Here is a 16,816-nt window from a genome sequence, read left to right on the forward strand (position 1 = left end):
CATGAAATGGCTTTATAAGTGTAGTATGATATCAGGGACCACCAAATATGATGGTTTCTCTGTGAGTAAACAAATGAAAAAAATGTAATTATCCGAAAAATATCATATATGAAAACAGCTTGTTATACTATATGCAGGAGTATGAACATCTGTTTTATAGCATTACATTAAGTTGACTAAACATAGGAGGTATTAGAATAAATTCAAAGTTTTATTTAATTATTACTATTAAATGATTTCAAAATGACTACAAAATTAGACAAAATGACTGTCTAAAATACATATTTATCAGATTGCTCTGTTTCTTCAATAAAGCCATACAACTTCTATTTGGATTTCATGGGGTCTATAACTGGTACAAGGCAAATCAATGCCTTACACAACAATGCATTTCATAAGACAGAAATGACCAATTATATACAAGTCCAATTGGTATTCTTCTACTAATGCTGTTTTGCAACGTTACAGTTATCTCAAATCTATGAGAGCGAAGTGGAAATTTGAATGGGAAATTCTTGCTGTATCAATCTGAATATGTAAATAGGTCCATATCAGCAATGGGCCATCTGCTATCTCAATCCAGACAGAGTGGATTCAGTTACCATGCAAAGAGGTTCAGCCATGCATTGGGAGAAGTGTTTCTCTCTCACACACACTCACAAACAGACACACACAAAAGTCTCAAGTTGTCAGAGCTAAGAGTGCAGAATTAGTGCTGGTTGGACTTCAGCAGAGCAAGTAGAAAACTAAAGGCTGTTTTACTCGGTATCTCTCCCCTCAGTCTACAGATAGTTGCTAACACAAATTTGGATGGTCAACAAAGGCCAGATTGAAAAGGAAGAACAGGTCCTCTGATAAACAACAGAAGAAACAAGAATTATCGTAAAGATTTAGCCTTACCAGTCTCTGTTGCTCCAGTAGCTGGTCCGCTTCCTCCTTCTCTTTTTTGTACAGGATCTCCATTTCTGTAAGCCTGATATAATACAGTGCAAGACCACTGAATCAAAAAGCTGCTCTTTCTTACGCTCAATGCATTTTCTTTTGGCAAAGTATAATCCTAAAAATCCTTCTTACAAAAATCCAATTCATATGTGCTCACACTCTATACCAAGAGATTAAACTTCACAAAAGGTTGATTTTATCTTCTGTAGCTGCTGGGTGGCTTTGGTTGGCATTCCAACCCCAAACTGTTTTAAGCTAGAACCAAAGCTCTCTTTATTTTTTTACCGATAAAAGAAAATCTAATGTGACTGTTTACTGTTTAACATTATTTACAATCTTTTTGTATTTTCATCACAGGTGGCTGAGCTAAGAGCCAAAATGTTTTCAAACGATTATTATAAATCTTGTACTGATCCTAGAGATCTTATTTAACAAAAAAAGGGATGCACCACATGGAAATTTTGGCCGTTATCAGTAACTGATGGCTATTTAAAATTGCAGACACACAAAAAGCAAAACAAAAATTAATATAGTGTACAAATGGTTTTATTTCAAAACCTTAACTTCAGAAAAGTTTGAACTGATCTCTTTAGTAATTAACTATTAATTTCTGTGGCCAAATCTATGTTATATGAACAATCTCCAGCAGCATTAGCACTTTTAACACACATGTCTGCTTTTGCATCATCACACAAGTGACAAATAAAACCCCTCATGGTGGGTGCTTTAACCAGTGGAAATAATACATCATTGATAGGCTTAAAGACATTGACCTTACTTTAATAATATAATAATATTAAAAATAGCACTTATCAGCCAATATGATTATGGCTGTCGTTATAAAGTGCATCCCTAAATAACATGAAATAATTCATAGGACTTCATACCTCTTCTCCATCTCTTGCTTCATGTCGATACCCTGTTTCTCCAGCAGTTCTCTTTGGGCAAAAGTCCAGTCAACAGGTTCTACAGGTGTCTCTGCTGACGGGGTCTTCTCACGCTCAGCGCGAGCCTGCTCAGGGTGGTTAAACCGGAACACGTGGTTCTTTCCCATGATAATGCGGTTACCTGAAAAATCAGGAGGAACATACATTGGAACAACTTAACGAAATCACAAACTCAACCTTAAAATATAGTGCATGTGCTAGGAATTACAACAGCAGCACAGTAGTCTTAGCTGGATTTTTCTAACCACGTGTACAGGCTTATGCATGTGCTTCAAAAATTTGCATTTAACTGCATCCACACATAAGCATAACTGTGGCTATGTCACATTAACAGAAAATAGTTAACGTTTACAGTGAAAAAACAGCAGATAATTCATAAATAATAATATCGTATTTGTTTATATATGATAAAGCAGATCTTAAAACTTGCAAAGCAGGCAAGCTGTCAGTGACTCACCTGAGCGCAGCTGGACCGCAGAATTCACACGTTTACCATTTACATATGTTTCTGATCCCTCACATGGCTCCAACGTGACAATCACTGTAGAGATGGAAGAAAATTCACTACCTTTATTAGCGATGCCTAATATATACTTTCCACTCAGTAAAAGTGTAAAAAACAACAACTGTAAAACAGAGGAGATGATCTTTGACAAAGAAGTTAATTCATATGCACTAATCATGTCTGATCTGAAAGCATAAAGGCATTCTTCATCTGAATTTCAGATCTAAAGATGGAAAAGAAAAGCTCTAACCATGTCCATTGGCATTCCTCTCACTGCGGAAAATACAGTGCTCCTCTTTAATGTGAGCTCCACTTAGAACGATATCCTGTCTTCTTTCAGCATCTGCCTGGCCCACCCTGTCAAAACAAAGACACTTATTTTATTCACAGGGATACTCCAATAGACACATTACAACGCCGTTACAAGGTGGCGCAACACATTTTCAGAAGAAAGCATATAGTTTGACAGTTGTTTACACACATAATTTGTAATAGTAAATATATAACAGAATGCTATTTGTGGGTATACAGGGCAATGATCTATTTAAATTTAACTATTATAAATGCAAGTAAAGAGAGCAAGTATTTGTATTTTTTCAATTTTAAAGTGTATTATTTAGTAAATTAAATATTTAGTTCTCTTTGACTCTTAGGACGGAAACTGTGCTTTACTCGCAAATGTTTTACGTGATATTGCATATTTGTGCATAAGTCTAATTCACACGTTTGGATGGAAACAGCTATTATAATCGAACTCAAATGTTTTTCATAGCACATACCACAGAAACCATAAAGATATTTAGTACAAATCAAACTGCACAACAAATAATTTGACAAAATTTACGAAAATACTGTAATTATATTCCATTACCCATTCCATATATTTAATGTATTATTATTATAATAATACTCAATAGTGAGAGTTTACTGGATCTCACAAGTTTCAAATAAGTAGCCCTATTTCATACAAAATGGAATATGACCACTTACTAGTTGCAAAGTGGTAAAAGGCACCAGTGCAACATCACAAAAAGAAACTGTTGAACTTTCAGAAAAAAATGGTAGCAAAATGAAACTATTTATTCACAGTCTGGAGCCCTGGTATATGAGTGTATACAACAAGAAAAAGTAGACAAGTGCATCACATAAAATTCTAACTTCAAAGCATACACTTTGAGGGAACATCGATTGGTTGGATGTGTAGCCACCATGTGTGCAGACTACAGTTCTGGGAGCTTCTGACAGATCCTGAAGTGATTTCATACCTTGTTATTCCATCTTTGATATAATAGAGCAGACATTCTGACATCAAAGGATCCTCGTTCAGGTTCACCAGGTGAGGCGTCTGTAGAGAAGCAGGGTCAGTGTGAATGTCACACAACTCAGACAAGATTCAACAGCCGTATCAACTGACACTGATATCTATGGACGTTTAAGCTAACCGGTTCTTTGTATTACTGCCATTAATTCTATGTACTAGCCAAATAAAATAGTGAGAAGAAAAATTGAGAGAGATATGTGACTGGCATTGATTACAGTTATACGTGTTAACTCTTTAATAGCATCTTGAATAAAACAGCAAAGTTTCTTATGCACACCATTTAAAGAGATAAAAAAGTCTTCAGATTTACAATGACAGCAAGTCTTCAAATGTAGCCTTTTCAAAGCTTGATAAAGCAACACATGAGCCTCTAGGAGCTAAATGACTAGAAGCTACTAGTAAGCTTTAATTACACCACCAACCTTTTTGGGTGAAAACACCCCATTAAAGTCAGTATAGACTTCACAGGGCCTTTCAACGAAAAGCTATTTAAGAGCCAAAATGACAGAAAAATTATAGAGAAAAAAGAAGAGAATGAATGAAAGCATGGATATGAAGACAAATAAAACACACACTGAGAAGAGATTTTTTTTTTCTAGAGGTGAGCTAACTGGGTTGAAATGCTTTAGGGAGGAAGAACTAAAACAAGGTTTCTGGAGGTTTCATTAAGTCAAATTTAAGACATTATTAAGACTATTATGAATTTACCATTATAAATTTCAGACTTGCTCCATTAAAATTCATATTTCGCTATATATTTCAAATATTGTGTCAAAAGTTAATAGATAGTTTTTAAAAAGACCTTTAACAAACATCCAAAGTATATGCTTAAAAAAACTACAATAATCTGTCCAGGTCAGTGTCCTCAACATATATGATCTATAAATTCATAGAACTTTTAAATGTTTTGTAAGCAATACAATTAAACCATATTGCTTAATGGAGTTATTAAATGCGACTTTCTGTTTGTACAGATTAACCAGCTTTATATGAACGAGACCACTTTAAAATGATTTAAGACCTACAACACAAAATTTCAGCAAATTTAAAACTTTAAGGCCTCAAATCTTGTTTTTGAAATTAAAGACTTTTTAAGACTCCACGGACACCCTTTAAACAGACATAATGAGATCATGGGAGATGGTCATTTCTACAGCTCAGTTTTCCCTTGTCTGAATATTAATCTTTCACTGGTTGTGGCAGTTTTTTTTCATCTATCTGATTAAGATTTAGCAGCTTACATGCAGTATGATATAAAAGGGGTCGTATACATGTACATATATCTGTGTTTGTCTTTTAAACATCCACCAAGACGTTAAATCAGCTCTGACAGGTTCAGTTAGTCTCAGAGCTTTGTGTCTAATTAAAATGGCTGATTTTCATGAGAGCCATTTGTCCTTGAATCATGCAATGTAAACATTAGTCACATTGTATGAAACATGCTGAAGGGGATGCGCATTCATTTCCTACGTTTACTTAAATTAAAAATCTTTTTGTGTTACTATTCATGCTAATAGCATAATTCATGCTAATTTTCTCAGGAAAAATATATTTTTTCCCATAGTTTAGTTCCATATGTAATATTTAAAAATTACATTTTTGTTCATAAGAGATATTATGTGGATAATATAAGTATTCAACATTGCTTCTTTAGAATTTTTTTTTTAAAGGTTTCAAATATTGACATTAATTTGTGATTTTTTATTCATTAATTTTAATCAATTAAAATGTATAAACAACAACAACAGCAACAATAATAATAATAATAATAATAATAATAATACAATAATAATAATAACAATAATAATAATAGTGAGATATTATGTGGATAAGAATTTTAAATATTCAACATTGCTTGGGAAATGAAATATTTAAGGTTTCAAATTTTAACTAATATTAATCTTATATTAATTTGTCTTATTCTATTCATTAAATTTAATCAATTAAAATGTATTACTATTAATAATAATAATAATAATAATAATAATAATAATAATAAAAACACTAATTATAATTTTAAAAAAATTTGCAGCGTATGTAATTATTTTAAGCATCAATAACATCAGTTTTTGCTATACACATACATATATTTAATATTACCACACACTAAAAACTAACAAAGACATGGGAAAATATGAACCTCTTAGAAACTATTTTGGTTTGCTAAAGAAACACACACATACATAAAATATATATATATACATATATATATAAAATATATATATATATATATATATATATATATATATATATATATATATATATATATATATATATATATATATATATATATATATATATATAATTTTTTTTTTTTTTTTTTACAAAAGAAAATCCCTTGAATTTGACAAACCTGATTGGAAGAATAAACACTAAAGTCCTCAATGGACAGTGACGTTGGTCTATCAGGACCAAACTTAATAAGATTCCAATGCAAGAGGCGAGCAAAAACAAAAGATAAAAGAATGGGGAGGAAAAAAGAATGATGGATGATGAAATAGGAGGAAAGAAATGCTTAAGGAGGAGGTGAGTGTTGCAGACAGTAATGCTGATTAATGATGAAGACTTTCCACATGTTGTACCTTTTTAGGAGAGAAGACGCCCAGGGTTCCCCCGTCCTCCCGTATGGCAACTCCCATCTCTGCCAGCAGCGCCTCTCTGAGAGGGGAGAAGAGAAACATCAGACACAAGCTAAATGACATTGCAGTCAACACCTTTTTTATGAGCAGTCAACCACAGAGACATCTGGAGGATATATTTATTTAATACTGGGGTCAGCGTGTTATGTGCATTTTGACAGCTGCTGGAGTCTGGTATAGACTGGCACTGGCTGAGCATGTGGACACAGAGCAGACACCCCTCACGGGCATGATGGGTATGTGCACAGGGACAATAGGAAGGGAGCCAGATGGCACTCAAGTCCGCACTGACCTCTCCATACGGATGGCCTCGGTCTTCCTCAGCTTCTCTTCCCAGGTCTCATTCAGCTCGGCTATGATCTTTTCTGATTCCTGAATGAACACAGACAAAGACGTTCAGTATATTACAAAAATAGTGTGGAAGACAGTATCTGAGATGGCCAAATGATGGAATTATAATCAAAATGTTTATATTATCAAAATGTCCAACTGAGATCTTAAGAGTTTAAAAGCAGTGTTTTATGCAAATCAAAGCTGTATTTACGTATTATCATAATTACAGGCAAAACAAAAATATTACTACTACACTTTAAAATGACAATTTCTATATTGACATTTAAAAATGCAATTCACTCATGTTATAGCAAATTTTTTGTATTGAGAATTTAGAATTTGTAGCATTTTTACTTTAATCTTCATTGACACATTGCCCTTTAAAAATGTATGTAGTATTAGGCATGGATTAATCACAAAGAATTGTATTCAAAAATAAAAATATTTTGAAAATTGAAATAATAAATATACACATTACACACATATATTACGTACATATAAATACACACATGTATCTATATAATTTAAAAAAAATGTTCATTTATATATTGATATAAAATAAATATGTAAATAAATATAAAATATAAATATAAGAATAATATTTAAATCTAATTATCTATGTAGCACATTTTCTTTGTAAAGTTCTGCTTTTAGGTATGTATGTGTATTACATATATATAATAAATAAAACAAACAAATATATTATGTGAAAAATAAACTTTTATTTTGGATGGGTTTAATTTTGCCAGGCACTTAAGATGATTTGGTGCATATTTATTGCTATTATTGCTAATGCTGAGTTTAAACGTCTTAATATTTTTCCGGAAATTATGAAACTTAAGTTCACTGTGAGGTAAGCAAAACATTAAATTGATGAACAGAAGTTCTTATTCAAATTTAAAAATAAAATCCTGCAATTGATATTCATTATAATCCCATTTATGATGTATTTTTTTCCAAATCTATAACTTGGTATCTAGTATCTAATTGTTCTGAAAGTCATTCTTACTATATATTTCATATTTTATAGTTGTGGTGTTTTTCTTTTTATTTTAGATCATTTTTAAACCTATCCCTTATCATTAAGTTACTGTCCTTGGTGTGAATTATTCCCACATACTTGCCATTATGACCTGCCTGACCTGTGTGTGTGTGATACTAAGAGGCTTATTCTGCTCAGTAAATACGTTAAAGTAGACACAGCAAGTGGTGGGAAGGCCATAAATTTAAGCTTTCTATGGCTAAAAGGGCAAAGCCAGGCCATTATTACCTAGTGCGCAATGAGACATGGGGTCAAAAGTAACGAAAAGCGTTAAATACAGGAAGTCCAAAGCTGGTTTTCCTCTATTGTGTCTGGTCCTTATTGTCCTTGGCTAAGAGGAAGACCAGAACCATCTGTTCTGAGGTACAGGAAGCTCCCCCTAGATCCTTCCTAAAGGGTTAACACCCCTGCCATCTGTTCATGGAGAAACTAACACTGTAGCTTCTTTAAACCTGTGAGCGGATTCTTCTGAGAAACGCAGATCACCGCGGGGAGCTGGGAAAACTGGGTTATCCTTATATGTGACATGTGTATTCTACTACAACTCAATTATAATCTCTAAAGAAGTTTTTTATGCTCATAACAGCTGCATTTATTTGAGTAAAAATGCAGTTAATCAGTCTTATTGTGATGCACTTTTAAACATACAGTTAAGACATTTTGAAGAAAGCTGAATATCTGTAACTATTGAATTAACTATTGTTCAGCTTTCTTGAAATATCTTCTTTAGAGTTCAACATAATAAATAACCCTTGAGGGTGAGTAAATAGTGTAAATAGTGAGTGAATGTTCATTTTTGGGAGAACTATACCTTTAAACATTTCTCCGGATTTATGATTTGCAATTATGCTTTTGAGTAGAACCATTTTATACATATAAACTACTGTATACTACTGATGACACTTCTGCTAAAATTAAAACTAAGAAATGCTGTCATTTAGTGCATATTTAACACAAAATAACAAAGAAGGTGCCATGTTTTCAGAAGTTTTTTCTTATTTCTTATTAGACAACATCACTAATGTTCAGAAAACTTAAGATATCAAGGTCTGGTGAAACCACCAAACAAAAACAAACAAAAAAAAACTATTTTGAACAACTGTCATCTACTGATAAAAATGCTTTAAATGACAGTCATTTTAGTTGGAATTTGGAGGAAATGTTATCAGACCTTTATATAAATATACCAGACCTGTAATTTATATTTGCAAGTGACTGTCTTTAATATGAATCACACTGGAACAACAATCTGATTACATTATTGATTGAGGTCAAGGATGCGCTCACTTTTAATCATACGTCCACATTTTTAGCTAATTCACAAAGAGGCTGTCTATTTCTGTCTGATTTCCTGCAGAAATGCGTCGGAGTTTGACGTCACCGGTGCGAGCCCCTTGCCGTAACCATGGAAACTAAAGCCTAGAAGCTGCAGCCACGTATACTTTCCCTCTTTTTTTTTTCTCCGTTACTATTGCACACATTTACAGAGTCTCCATAAATGAACCACTTAATCAACTAATATATTCAACTGCATTATATAAAATTAAAAGCAGCAAATATAATTTCACGTTTAATTACCTTTTAATGTTGAATATTCAAATAAACATATCATTTACTCAGCACCGAGTCATTGTAAACCCAGAGAGCTTGTTCACCTTCAGAGCACATAATGGATAAATTGTACATTTATATTAAGATCATTTTACATTTATAAATAGATAAATCCATATGAAAAAAAATATAAATGAACTGGTTTAAAAAAAGTTTTTGGAGGAGACCAGATTTCTTTATATGACGAACACATTTCATTTAGCCTTTTATTTTATTTGCATACACTTCAATGGAGGGACAAAAAAACCTGATTTTACAAAAAAATAATAATAATAATAATATAAAAAAAATAATAATAATAATAATATATTTAAATTTGGTTTGTTTAAAAAAAATGTACTGACCTATTCATGCATGACAATGTTTTTCTTCCAGCATATATAAAGGAATGACCATGTAAAGGTGTTTTTGTTTTCTTCTCTTCTTTCAGATTGAAAAATATTGATTTGTCTGTTGCTCCCCCTCCCCTGTTTGTTTGTTTGTTTGTTTGTTTGTTTGTTTGTTTGTTTGTTTGTTTGTTTGTTTGTTTGTCTTTTATTTTGTTAATCTAAAGACAATAAAATGTTGATCACAACAAAAAAAATGTACTGACCAATACTCAGAACTTTTGGTATCAGATTGATTCAATTTCTGACAATTTCTACTGATATCCAATACTTATTTAACACATTTCAGTACTCCTAATAATCCACAGGTGTTGTCAGACATCATTAAATCAGTCCCCAATCTGTCAAAACGAAAGCATAACCGCACAGATGAAGTCCTTAAAATACCTCCCAGGTTACCATGGTGATCTGTAGCGGAGCATACATATTTATGAGAACATGCTAATCATTTTGAGCAGCACATTTTGAATAATAAAGGTCACCAGGTGCCTGAAGCACCTCCGTTATCTTATTACACATTGTTCTCTAATTAGTTTTGATGAATTCAAGAGGAAACCTTTGCGACACCAGGACATTTTATTTCTGCTTAAGCACTTGATTCTTCTTTTGTCTGTGTGTACCTTGAGCCTCTCGATGGCCTCTTCTCCGCCTGGCGTGGACATGATGCGCTCCTGGATGCTGGAGACGGACTGTAGGCCTGCCTGGCTGCAGAGAGAGCCTGAAGATGGAGAGGCTGTCAGACAGCCCATGGGTGCTGTGGAGAAATGGCCAGGCCGTTGGTTCTCTGAGGCAAGCAAGTATCTATGCTTATTGTTGTGTATATCTTTCAGGTCTGAGCCACAGAGGAGAGACAGACGACGCGAGGAAGAGGAGGAAGAAGCGAAAGTGGTGGAGACAGAAATGTGACAGAGAGGATAAGAGAGAGAAAAAAAGGACAAAGAGGAGGAAAGAGCAATGTAAGACACACAGTTCACAAAAGGATTACAAACAAACACACCAGTCACAGTCAGATTTGACATTTTTCACCTCAGGTCGTTGCATAGAAAAGGATTTATGTGTCTGGACTCTTGGACTCTCTCCAGGAAATAATATCATTGAAAAGAAAACATCAAAACCTGCTTTAGAAAATGTGTAAGGAATTTAATAGCGTTTTGTCTCCTATGTTTGTACTTAAACTTTTTCCACTTTTGACATAAATTATACTAAATTTAGCATAAGACAAATCAAAAATGTTACTTTTTTCCAAATATTTGCTCATTATTTTTAAAATACATACTTGAAAAATGATATATTGTTATATAATTTAGCATTAATTTTGACTTGAATGTATAACACACAGACAGACAGACAGACATACAGATAGATATACAGTACAGATATACAGGTAGGTAGGTAGATGGATGCTTACGATTTTCAATATTATAATTATTAATATTTTTAAACTTGTCGATTTTAAAATGTATGAGTCAAATATTCAAAACATGATATAGGACATTATACATATATTAATTCATTTTATTATTGTATTATAATTGCTAATTATATAAATCAGTCGCTGTAATACACATGCATTTATTTGATCAGAAATTATGTTACTATGTTACAAAGAGTGTCAGTCAGACAGTGCAGTCTAGCTAACATCCACTTTTACTAATAAATCACATGACTTAAATCTAAATAGATTTTGACCTGGGTGAAAAATGACATCACTTCTTGGATAGAAGAGAAGCGATGTGTTGGGGTGGACAGGATTGCATAAAGGTCACAAACCAGGAGAGGGGAAGCTTGGGGTGGTGGAAGAGCTTTATGTTCACATGCTGCAGAAACGAGCTAGAAATCGTACTTTCCATGCGGCACATCATTCCCAAAATCATGATGCTGTCCATGTTTCGACAGCCAAAATAACAACTCTTCAAAAACACCCTTTTGGTAAAGCTACGCTGACTAGGAGCGGAGTGTGCTTTACAAAACCTCTCCCAGGGAGCTTTATGGCAGTTCACTCGAGCTTTACATTCACGCTATTGGATTTTTCCCCACTTCATTTATCTGAAAAGTCTCTCCTGAAGCAACTAGGCCAACATGGCGGCATAACAGCACTGCATTACATTACTGTTCATGCGTTCAGAAGATGCAATCGGGCTGCTAGCGCACACAGACCATGGCCAAGCATTTCAGTCAAGTTCAAATATTTGCTTTCGCCGTGCCATATGGTTGTAGCGGTAGAAAGCACAGTGTGTGTTCATCCCTCTGCGCATATCAAGAACTCCCAGACAGATAGAAACCCAAATAACAGTCTGTGCTCGGATTCACTTCTGCAGCTCTTAAAAAAAGATATACTGAGGATATGGAGAACAGGGATGGGAAAGGAAGCACTTGGACTACAGCAAAATAAAAAAAAACTGAAGCTACGCAATGCTAAGGTAACTTACACTACCATTGAAACTGCTATTCTGTTAATGAAATAGGATGAAAAGATGCACCTTTTCTCCGATAGAGCATTGCTTCAGTTTGTGAACTTAGCAGCGTTTTAACATCGTTAATATCGTCACCTGCAAGGAACAGTTAGATGGCACATAAAACTTACTAGGGAGAAATCAAAATGCTAAAGTGAAGAGCAATAAGACTTAGATAGCAAAACAATCAGATTACAAGACTGGCATTAAAGGGATATTTCACCTAAAAAAATGAACACCTTGTCATCATTGATTTACCTGTATCAATCTAAGACATTGATTTTCAGTGATGAAGTTCAGCACAATGTCATATAATAGATTTGTAAGGTAGTCCAAAAATAAAGGCCATTTTTCACTGATATTCTTTCATTAATTTCAAATAATGACTGCTGTCTTCTTTTGACCAATTACAATAGTTAATGCATTTACAACAAAGAGCAACACAATTGCTAATTCATTTTTGTTAATATCAGTAAAGTTCAGGTACATTGCAAAATATCAAATAATACAACTGTTGATTTTAATACTGTATTAGTATGCTTTAGAAGTATTTGTCATTATTCTTAAAACTAAATCTCAAAATAGTTAACTTAAAATAGGTGAAAACAAAACAGGACAAAATACAAAACCAGTTTTTTTTTTTTTTTTTTTTTCAGATTGCGCCAATTATTATTATTTATTTTTTTGCCATTTTATACAAATTAAATAATATATATATATATATATATATATATATATATATATATATATATATATATATATATATATATATATATATATAWAAATATATATATATATATATATATATATATATATATATATATATATATATATTTAATTAACAAAATAATATTTTTATTAAAATGAAAATGGTAAAACAGTTGGTCTTTTTAAAACATAAAATTAATTTAGGAGTTTATTTTGACTATAAGGTTGATTTGAACTACAGCAGGGTTCATACACATTTTTACTACTAAAATTCCAAGATTTTCTATGAATTTTCAAAACTTTTAGGTAAATATTCAAGACCTAATGTTTCATGTAATGTCTATGTACATGTGGTAAATAAGAAAAAATGTATGTTCAAATTTATTACAGCATATCAAAAAAATATGTGACAATCTATGTAGTTTATGTTTATTTTATACCTGTAAAATAGTATATTCAAGTACACAGATATTTCTTTAACAATTTTCCATGGCTTTTCCAAAACATTTTGGGTTTATATATTTTCCCCAAATTTTTCCAGGCCTGGAAAATGCCTTGTCAAAATTCCATGATTATTCCAATTCAATACCCTGTACAGACATTATGATTTGTTACGCTGCTTTAGATTTTAAGTGATAACAAGTTGCATAAATTAGTAATAATCCTCTTTCTTAAAAATTTCAAGTGTTTTCCTAAGAATTTAAAGTTATAAAACCCAAAAAATATCATTTACTCACTATTTTCTTACCCTCAGGTGGTTCCAAACCATTATGGAGTTTCTTTATCTCTTTTTAACACAAAAGAAGATATTTTGAAGAATGCTACAAACAAGTAACCATTGACATCCTCAGAAGTCAAAACAAATACTATGGCTGCGTCTGAAATCGCCTACTACTCAATAGGCATTGCATTTGAACTTAAACGTACTACTCGACTGTTGGAAAAGTACATTCTATACAGTACTAATGTCAGTAGTATGAATGGAACTTGGACGCGATACATCTGCCATTTGTCATTACCTGCATCACTTCACTCCCATTCATGAATTCTCTCGCTGTGAATCATGGGATAGTATAGAGTGCATTTTATGCGCACTTTAAAATCTCACCGGAAGTAGTAGGGCATCCGGGTACTTCTCACATACCCTTTTCAAATTCTATGAATCTGGACATACTGCTCGACTCACATACTAATTTTAGCTTACTATATAGTATGGAAGTATGCGATTTTGGATGCAGCCTATGAAATGGCTTAATGGTTACTGATTTCCATCATTATTCTAAACATCTTTTCATCAGAAAAAAAGAAACTGAAACATGTTTAAAATAAGTAAATAGTAAATGATGAGATATTTTTCAATATTGGGAGAAAAACATAAATCAATTTTAGGTGAACTATCCCTTTAAGTGTTTCCAGATACAGTCTATCAGATCTATCGCGCTGTGCTATTTTGGAAGAAAGCCTGACATTGAGACTGCACCATGCCAAATGATCTATCAAATTAAGGTAAGAGCAAGCGAAAAAAGCTTGCTAGTGGGCATGCTAGCCTCATCCAATCCATCCCATATGTATCTGTTTTTGTCTGGGATTCCTTGTTGGAAAAAAAAACTGAGGCATGCAAAGCTGACAGTTTTATATTCCAGAAGCGATGAATAAGCTACTGGTAAGCGAAAAGGGGAAGAGCGAGAGAATGCGGCCCCATCACGCATATACACACATTTGCTTCCACTTCCAAGGCAATCATCCCCCATTGGCTCGACTGAAGGGAAGCAGGAAGAACAGAAGTCAGAATTGAGAGGACTAGTTGAGGAATGACTGACCAAGGGAGTTAGACACAATATTATGAAGACAAACATGAAATGGAAACACTTGAGTTTACATATTTGGAAAACAGCATATCCATCATATCTTCATATTAAGGCTCTCCATCAAATGTTGACATAATGGTTAAATGAATAAGTAGAAGAAACCACAACATAAAGACGACGCAGGGTTGGGCGAGACTGGCGTTAAATCACAGCTCAAGAATGTGACCTGCTGTTTGCCTGGAAACTGGGTAAGTAAAGCAGTGGCCATTGGGAGGCGCTGTATCTCGACTTACTGTCCAGGATGTCCCCGAGGCCTTGGGCACGGAGTAGCTCCTTCAGCCGTGACACCTCGTCCTTCAGCTCCCGCACCAGTTTGGCATTGGGGTCCTCGTTGATGACAGCATTGCACTTGATCTGCTTGGCTCTGTCCGCATATCTATGAATGAGCAAACAAAAGCAATGACCCCAAACAGCCATGGAAAAGCACAAGATTACTGTTTTATCTAGATCTAGAAAATCCACTTATTAAAATCAAGATCTAGGGTAGAAGTCTTACCGGAGTGTGCTGAGCGTTTCATCAAAGTTGATGTCAGCAGGGCTCAGTGCAGCCACCATTGCGGTCCTCGAATTGCCTCCTGGTAAACAAGCACATTTATGCAAACAATTAGAAACGATTAGAAATGCAATTTCGTTCGACTGGAGTATTGATCTAAGGTGGCCAATAAGGTTAAAGGACACACTTTCCACAGACGATTAAAAGGCACATGAGACAAGATGTGAAGATTGTAAACAGTGAGTGTTTTCTTTTTCTGTACATTTTTTAAAGCAGTGATATAACAATTTCCACAACACTACTTTACATTTGACTTTGGAGTTAAAAATTGTGCAATAAATTTGATGCAGCATAACACAAGTTACCATCTTATGGTAAAGCTCTGATTCTAGTCAGTTGAATATGAACTGTAACATTTACAGTAGTATTTCACAGAAATACTAAATTCTAAATTCTAATTCTAAATATGAAGCAATTGCTCACTTTATTGATGTCTAATCATCTTGTTTTATCCCATTTCTTTTTGCATCTTAGGGTGCTTTCACACCTGTGGATCGATTCTCTTGTTCCGAAACAGAGATTAAAATTGTTACAATGTTGCTTTGTTCTTGGGGCAGTTCGCTTTCACACAGCAAAGTTTCTAAATGGATTAAAATAGCTAAAACAAGTCACGTGTGAGTAAACTCTCCTCACATTGGTCAGAGTTTCACGGTTTACTTTGCAGAGTACAGATCAGCTGTCATGCGTCCTTATTTTAATTTATGCCGATGAGCAATAAGACATAAGCGAAAAGCTGCGCTTTCATTTCGAATAGAGACACACTCAGACGTTGTCACTAAATATAAATCAGAGCTAAGACTTTCTCATACATAGCAGTTGGCTTTTGTATTATAGGTTTTATATTATAGAGAGTTATAACTGATAAACCACTGCTAGTGTTCAATCAATTTTCCTAACGAATAAACAGCTCCCGTTAATAATTCAGAATGATTTCACTTTAGAGTTTAACATGAAATGCACATTTTCCGGTAGGAATGACATTCTGCCCTACTCATAATTCTCTCTTCATATACGATATATCCTGTGATATTGCCTGGTTTGGATTGTATTGCTTTCTCACTACAACCGATCTGCCTCAGAGTTCGTTGAAATCGAGCAGAGGCCACCTCATTCAGGCGATCTCGGACCAATTGTTTTGGCGCAGATCTGAACATGATTGCTGGATTCGCATATGCCAAACAAACAGCGCTAACTGGGGAAACACGACAGGTTTCGAAACAAAAGTCTAGGTGTGAAAGCACCCTTATACTTAATGTGACTGTGGCTTAAAGACTGGGTCTGCCAAGCACAAACAAAATAAAAAACACAAAACAAAGCAAAGCACAAACAAAATAATTTACTTAACAAAACACAAAAAGCAAGCAAAAGCAACACACAAAACAAAAACAAAGCCAAAAAAAAACACACACAAAACAAAAACAAAGCCAAAAAACAAAAAACAAAAAAACAAAACAAATCAAAAGCAAATTCTAATTTAAAACACAAAGATAAAGCCAAGCTAAACTAAA

The 16,816-nt window shown here is 33.7% G+C and overlaps 1 protein-coding gene across 51 annotated transcripts in view; it reads right to left on the reverse strand.

Moving 5' to 3' along the window:
- The window catches only part of kif1b (kinesin family member 1B), a 109,687-nt gene that overhangs the window by 46,858 nt on the left and 46,013 nt on the right, over positions 1 to 16,816 (reverse strand). For 16 of the 51 annotated variants that reach the window (XM_009296828.4, XM_073938156.1, XM_073938149.1 and 13 more), the window contains 10 exons: positions 15,252 to 15,330; positions 14,989 to 15,131; positions 10,347 to 10,480; positions 6,647 to 6,726; positions 6,298 to 6,373; positions 3,660 to 3,739; positions 2,645 to 2,751; positions 2,347 to 2,430; positions 1,830 to 2,010; positions 901 to 973 (listed from right to left, as the gene is read on the reverse strand). In XM_009296828.4, the coding sequence (XP_009295103.1) occupies positions 901 to 973; positions 1,830 to 2,010; positions 2,347 to 2,430; positions 2,645 to 2,751; positions 3,660 to 3,739; positions 6,298 to 6,373; positions 6,647 to 6,726; positions 10,347 to 10,480; positions 14,989 to 15,131; positions 15,252 to 15,330 (1,037 nt within the window). Of the gene's footprint in view, positions 1 to 900; positions 974 to 1,829; positions 2,011 to 2,346; positions 2,431 to 2,644; positions 2,752 to 3,659; positions 3,740 to 4,137; positions 4,201 to 6,068; positions 6,132 to 6,297; positions 6,374 to 6,646; positions 6,727 to 10,346; positions 10,559 to 12,206; positions 12,276 to 14,604; positions 14,647 to 14,988; positions 15,132 to 15,251; positions 15,331 to 16,816 lie in introns of all 51 variants that reach the window. The other 35 variants (XM_073938132.1, XM_073938151.1, XM_073938150.1 and 32 more) reach the window with 7 other exon arrangements.

Source organism: Danio rerio, chromosome 23, assembly GCF_049306965.1.
Source record: "Danio rerio strain Tuebingen ecotype United States chromosome 23, GRCz12tu, whole genome shotgun sequence".
In the NCBI taxonomy this organism is placed as follows: Eukaryota; Metazoa; Chordata; class Actinopteri; order Cypriniformes; family Danionidae; genus Danio; species Danio rerio.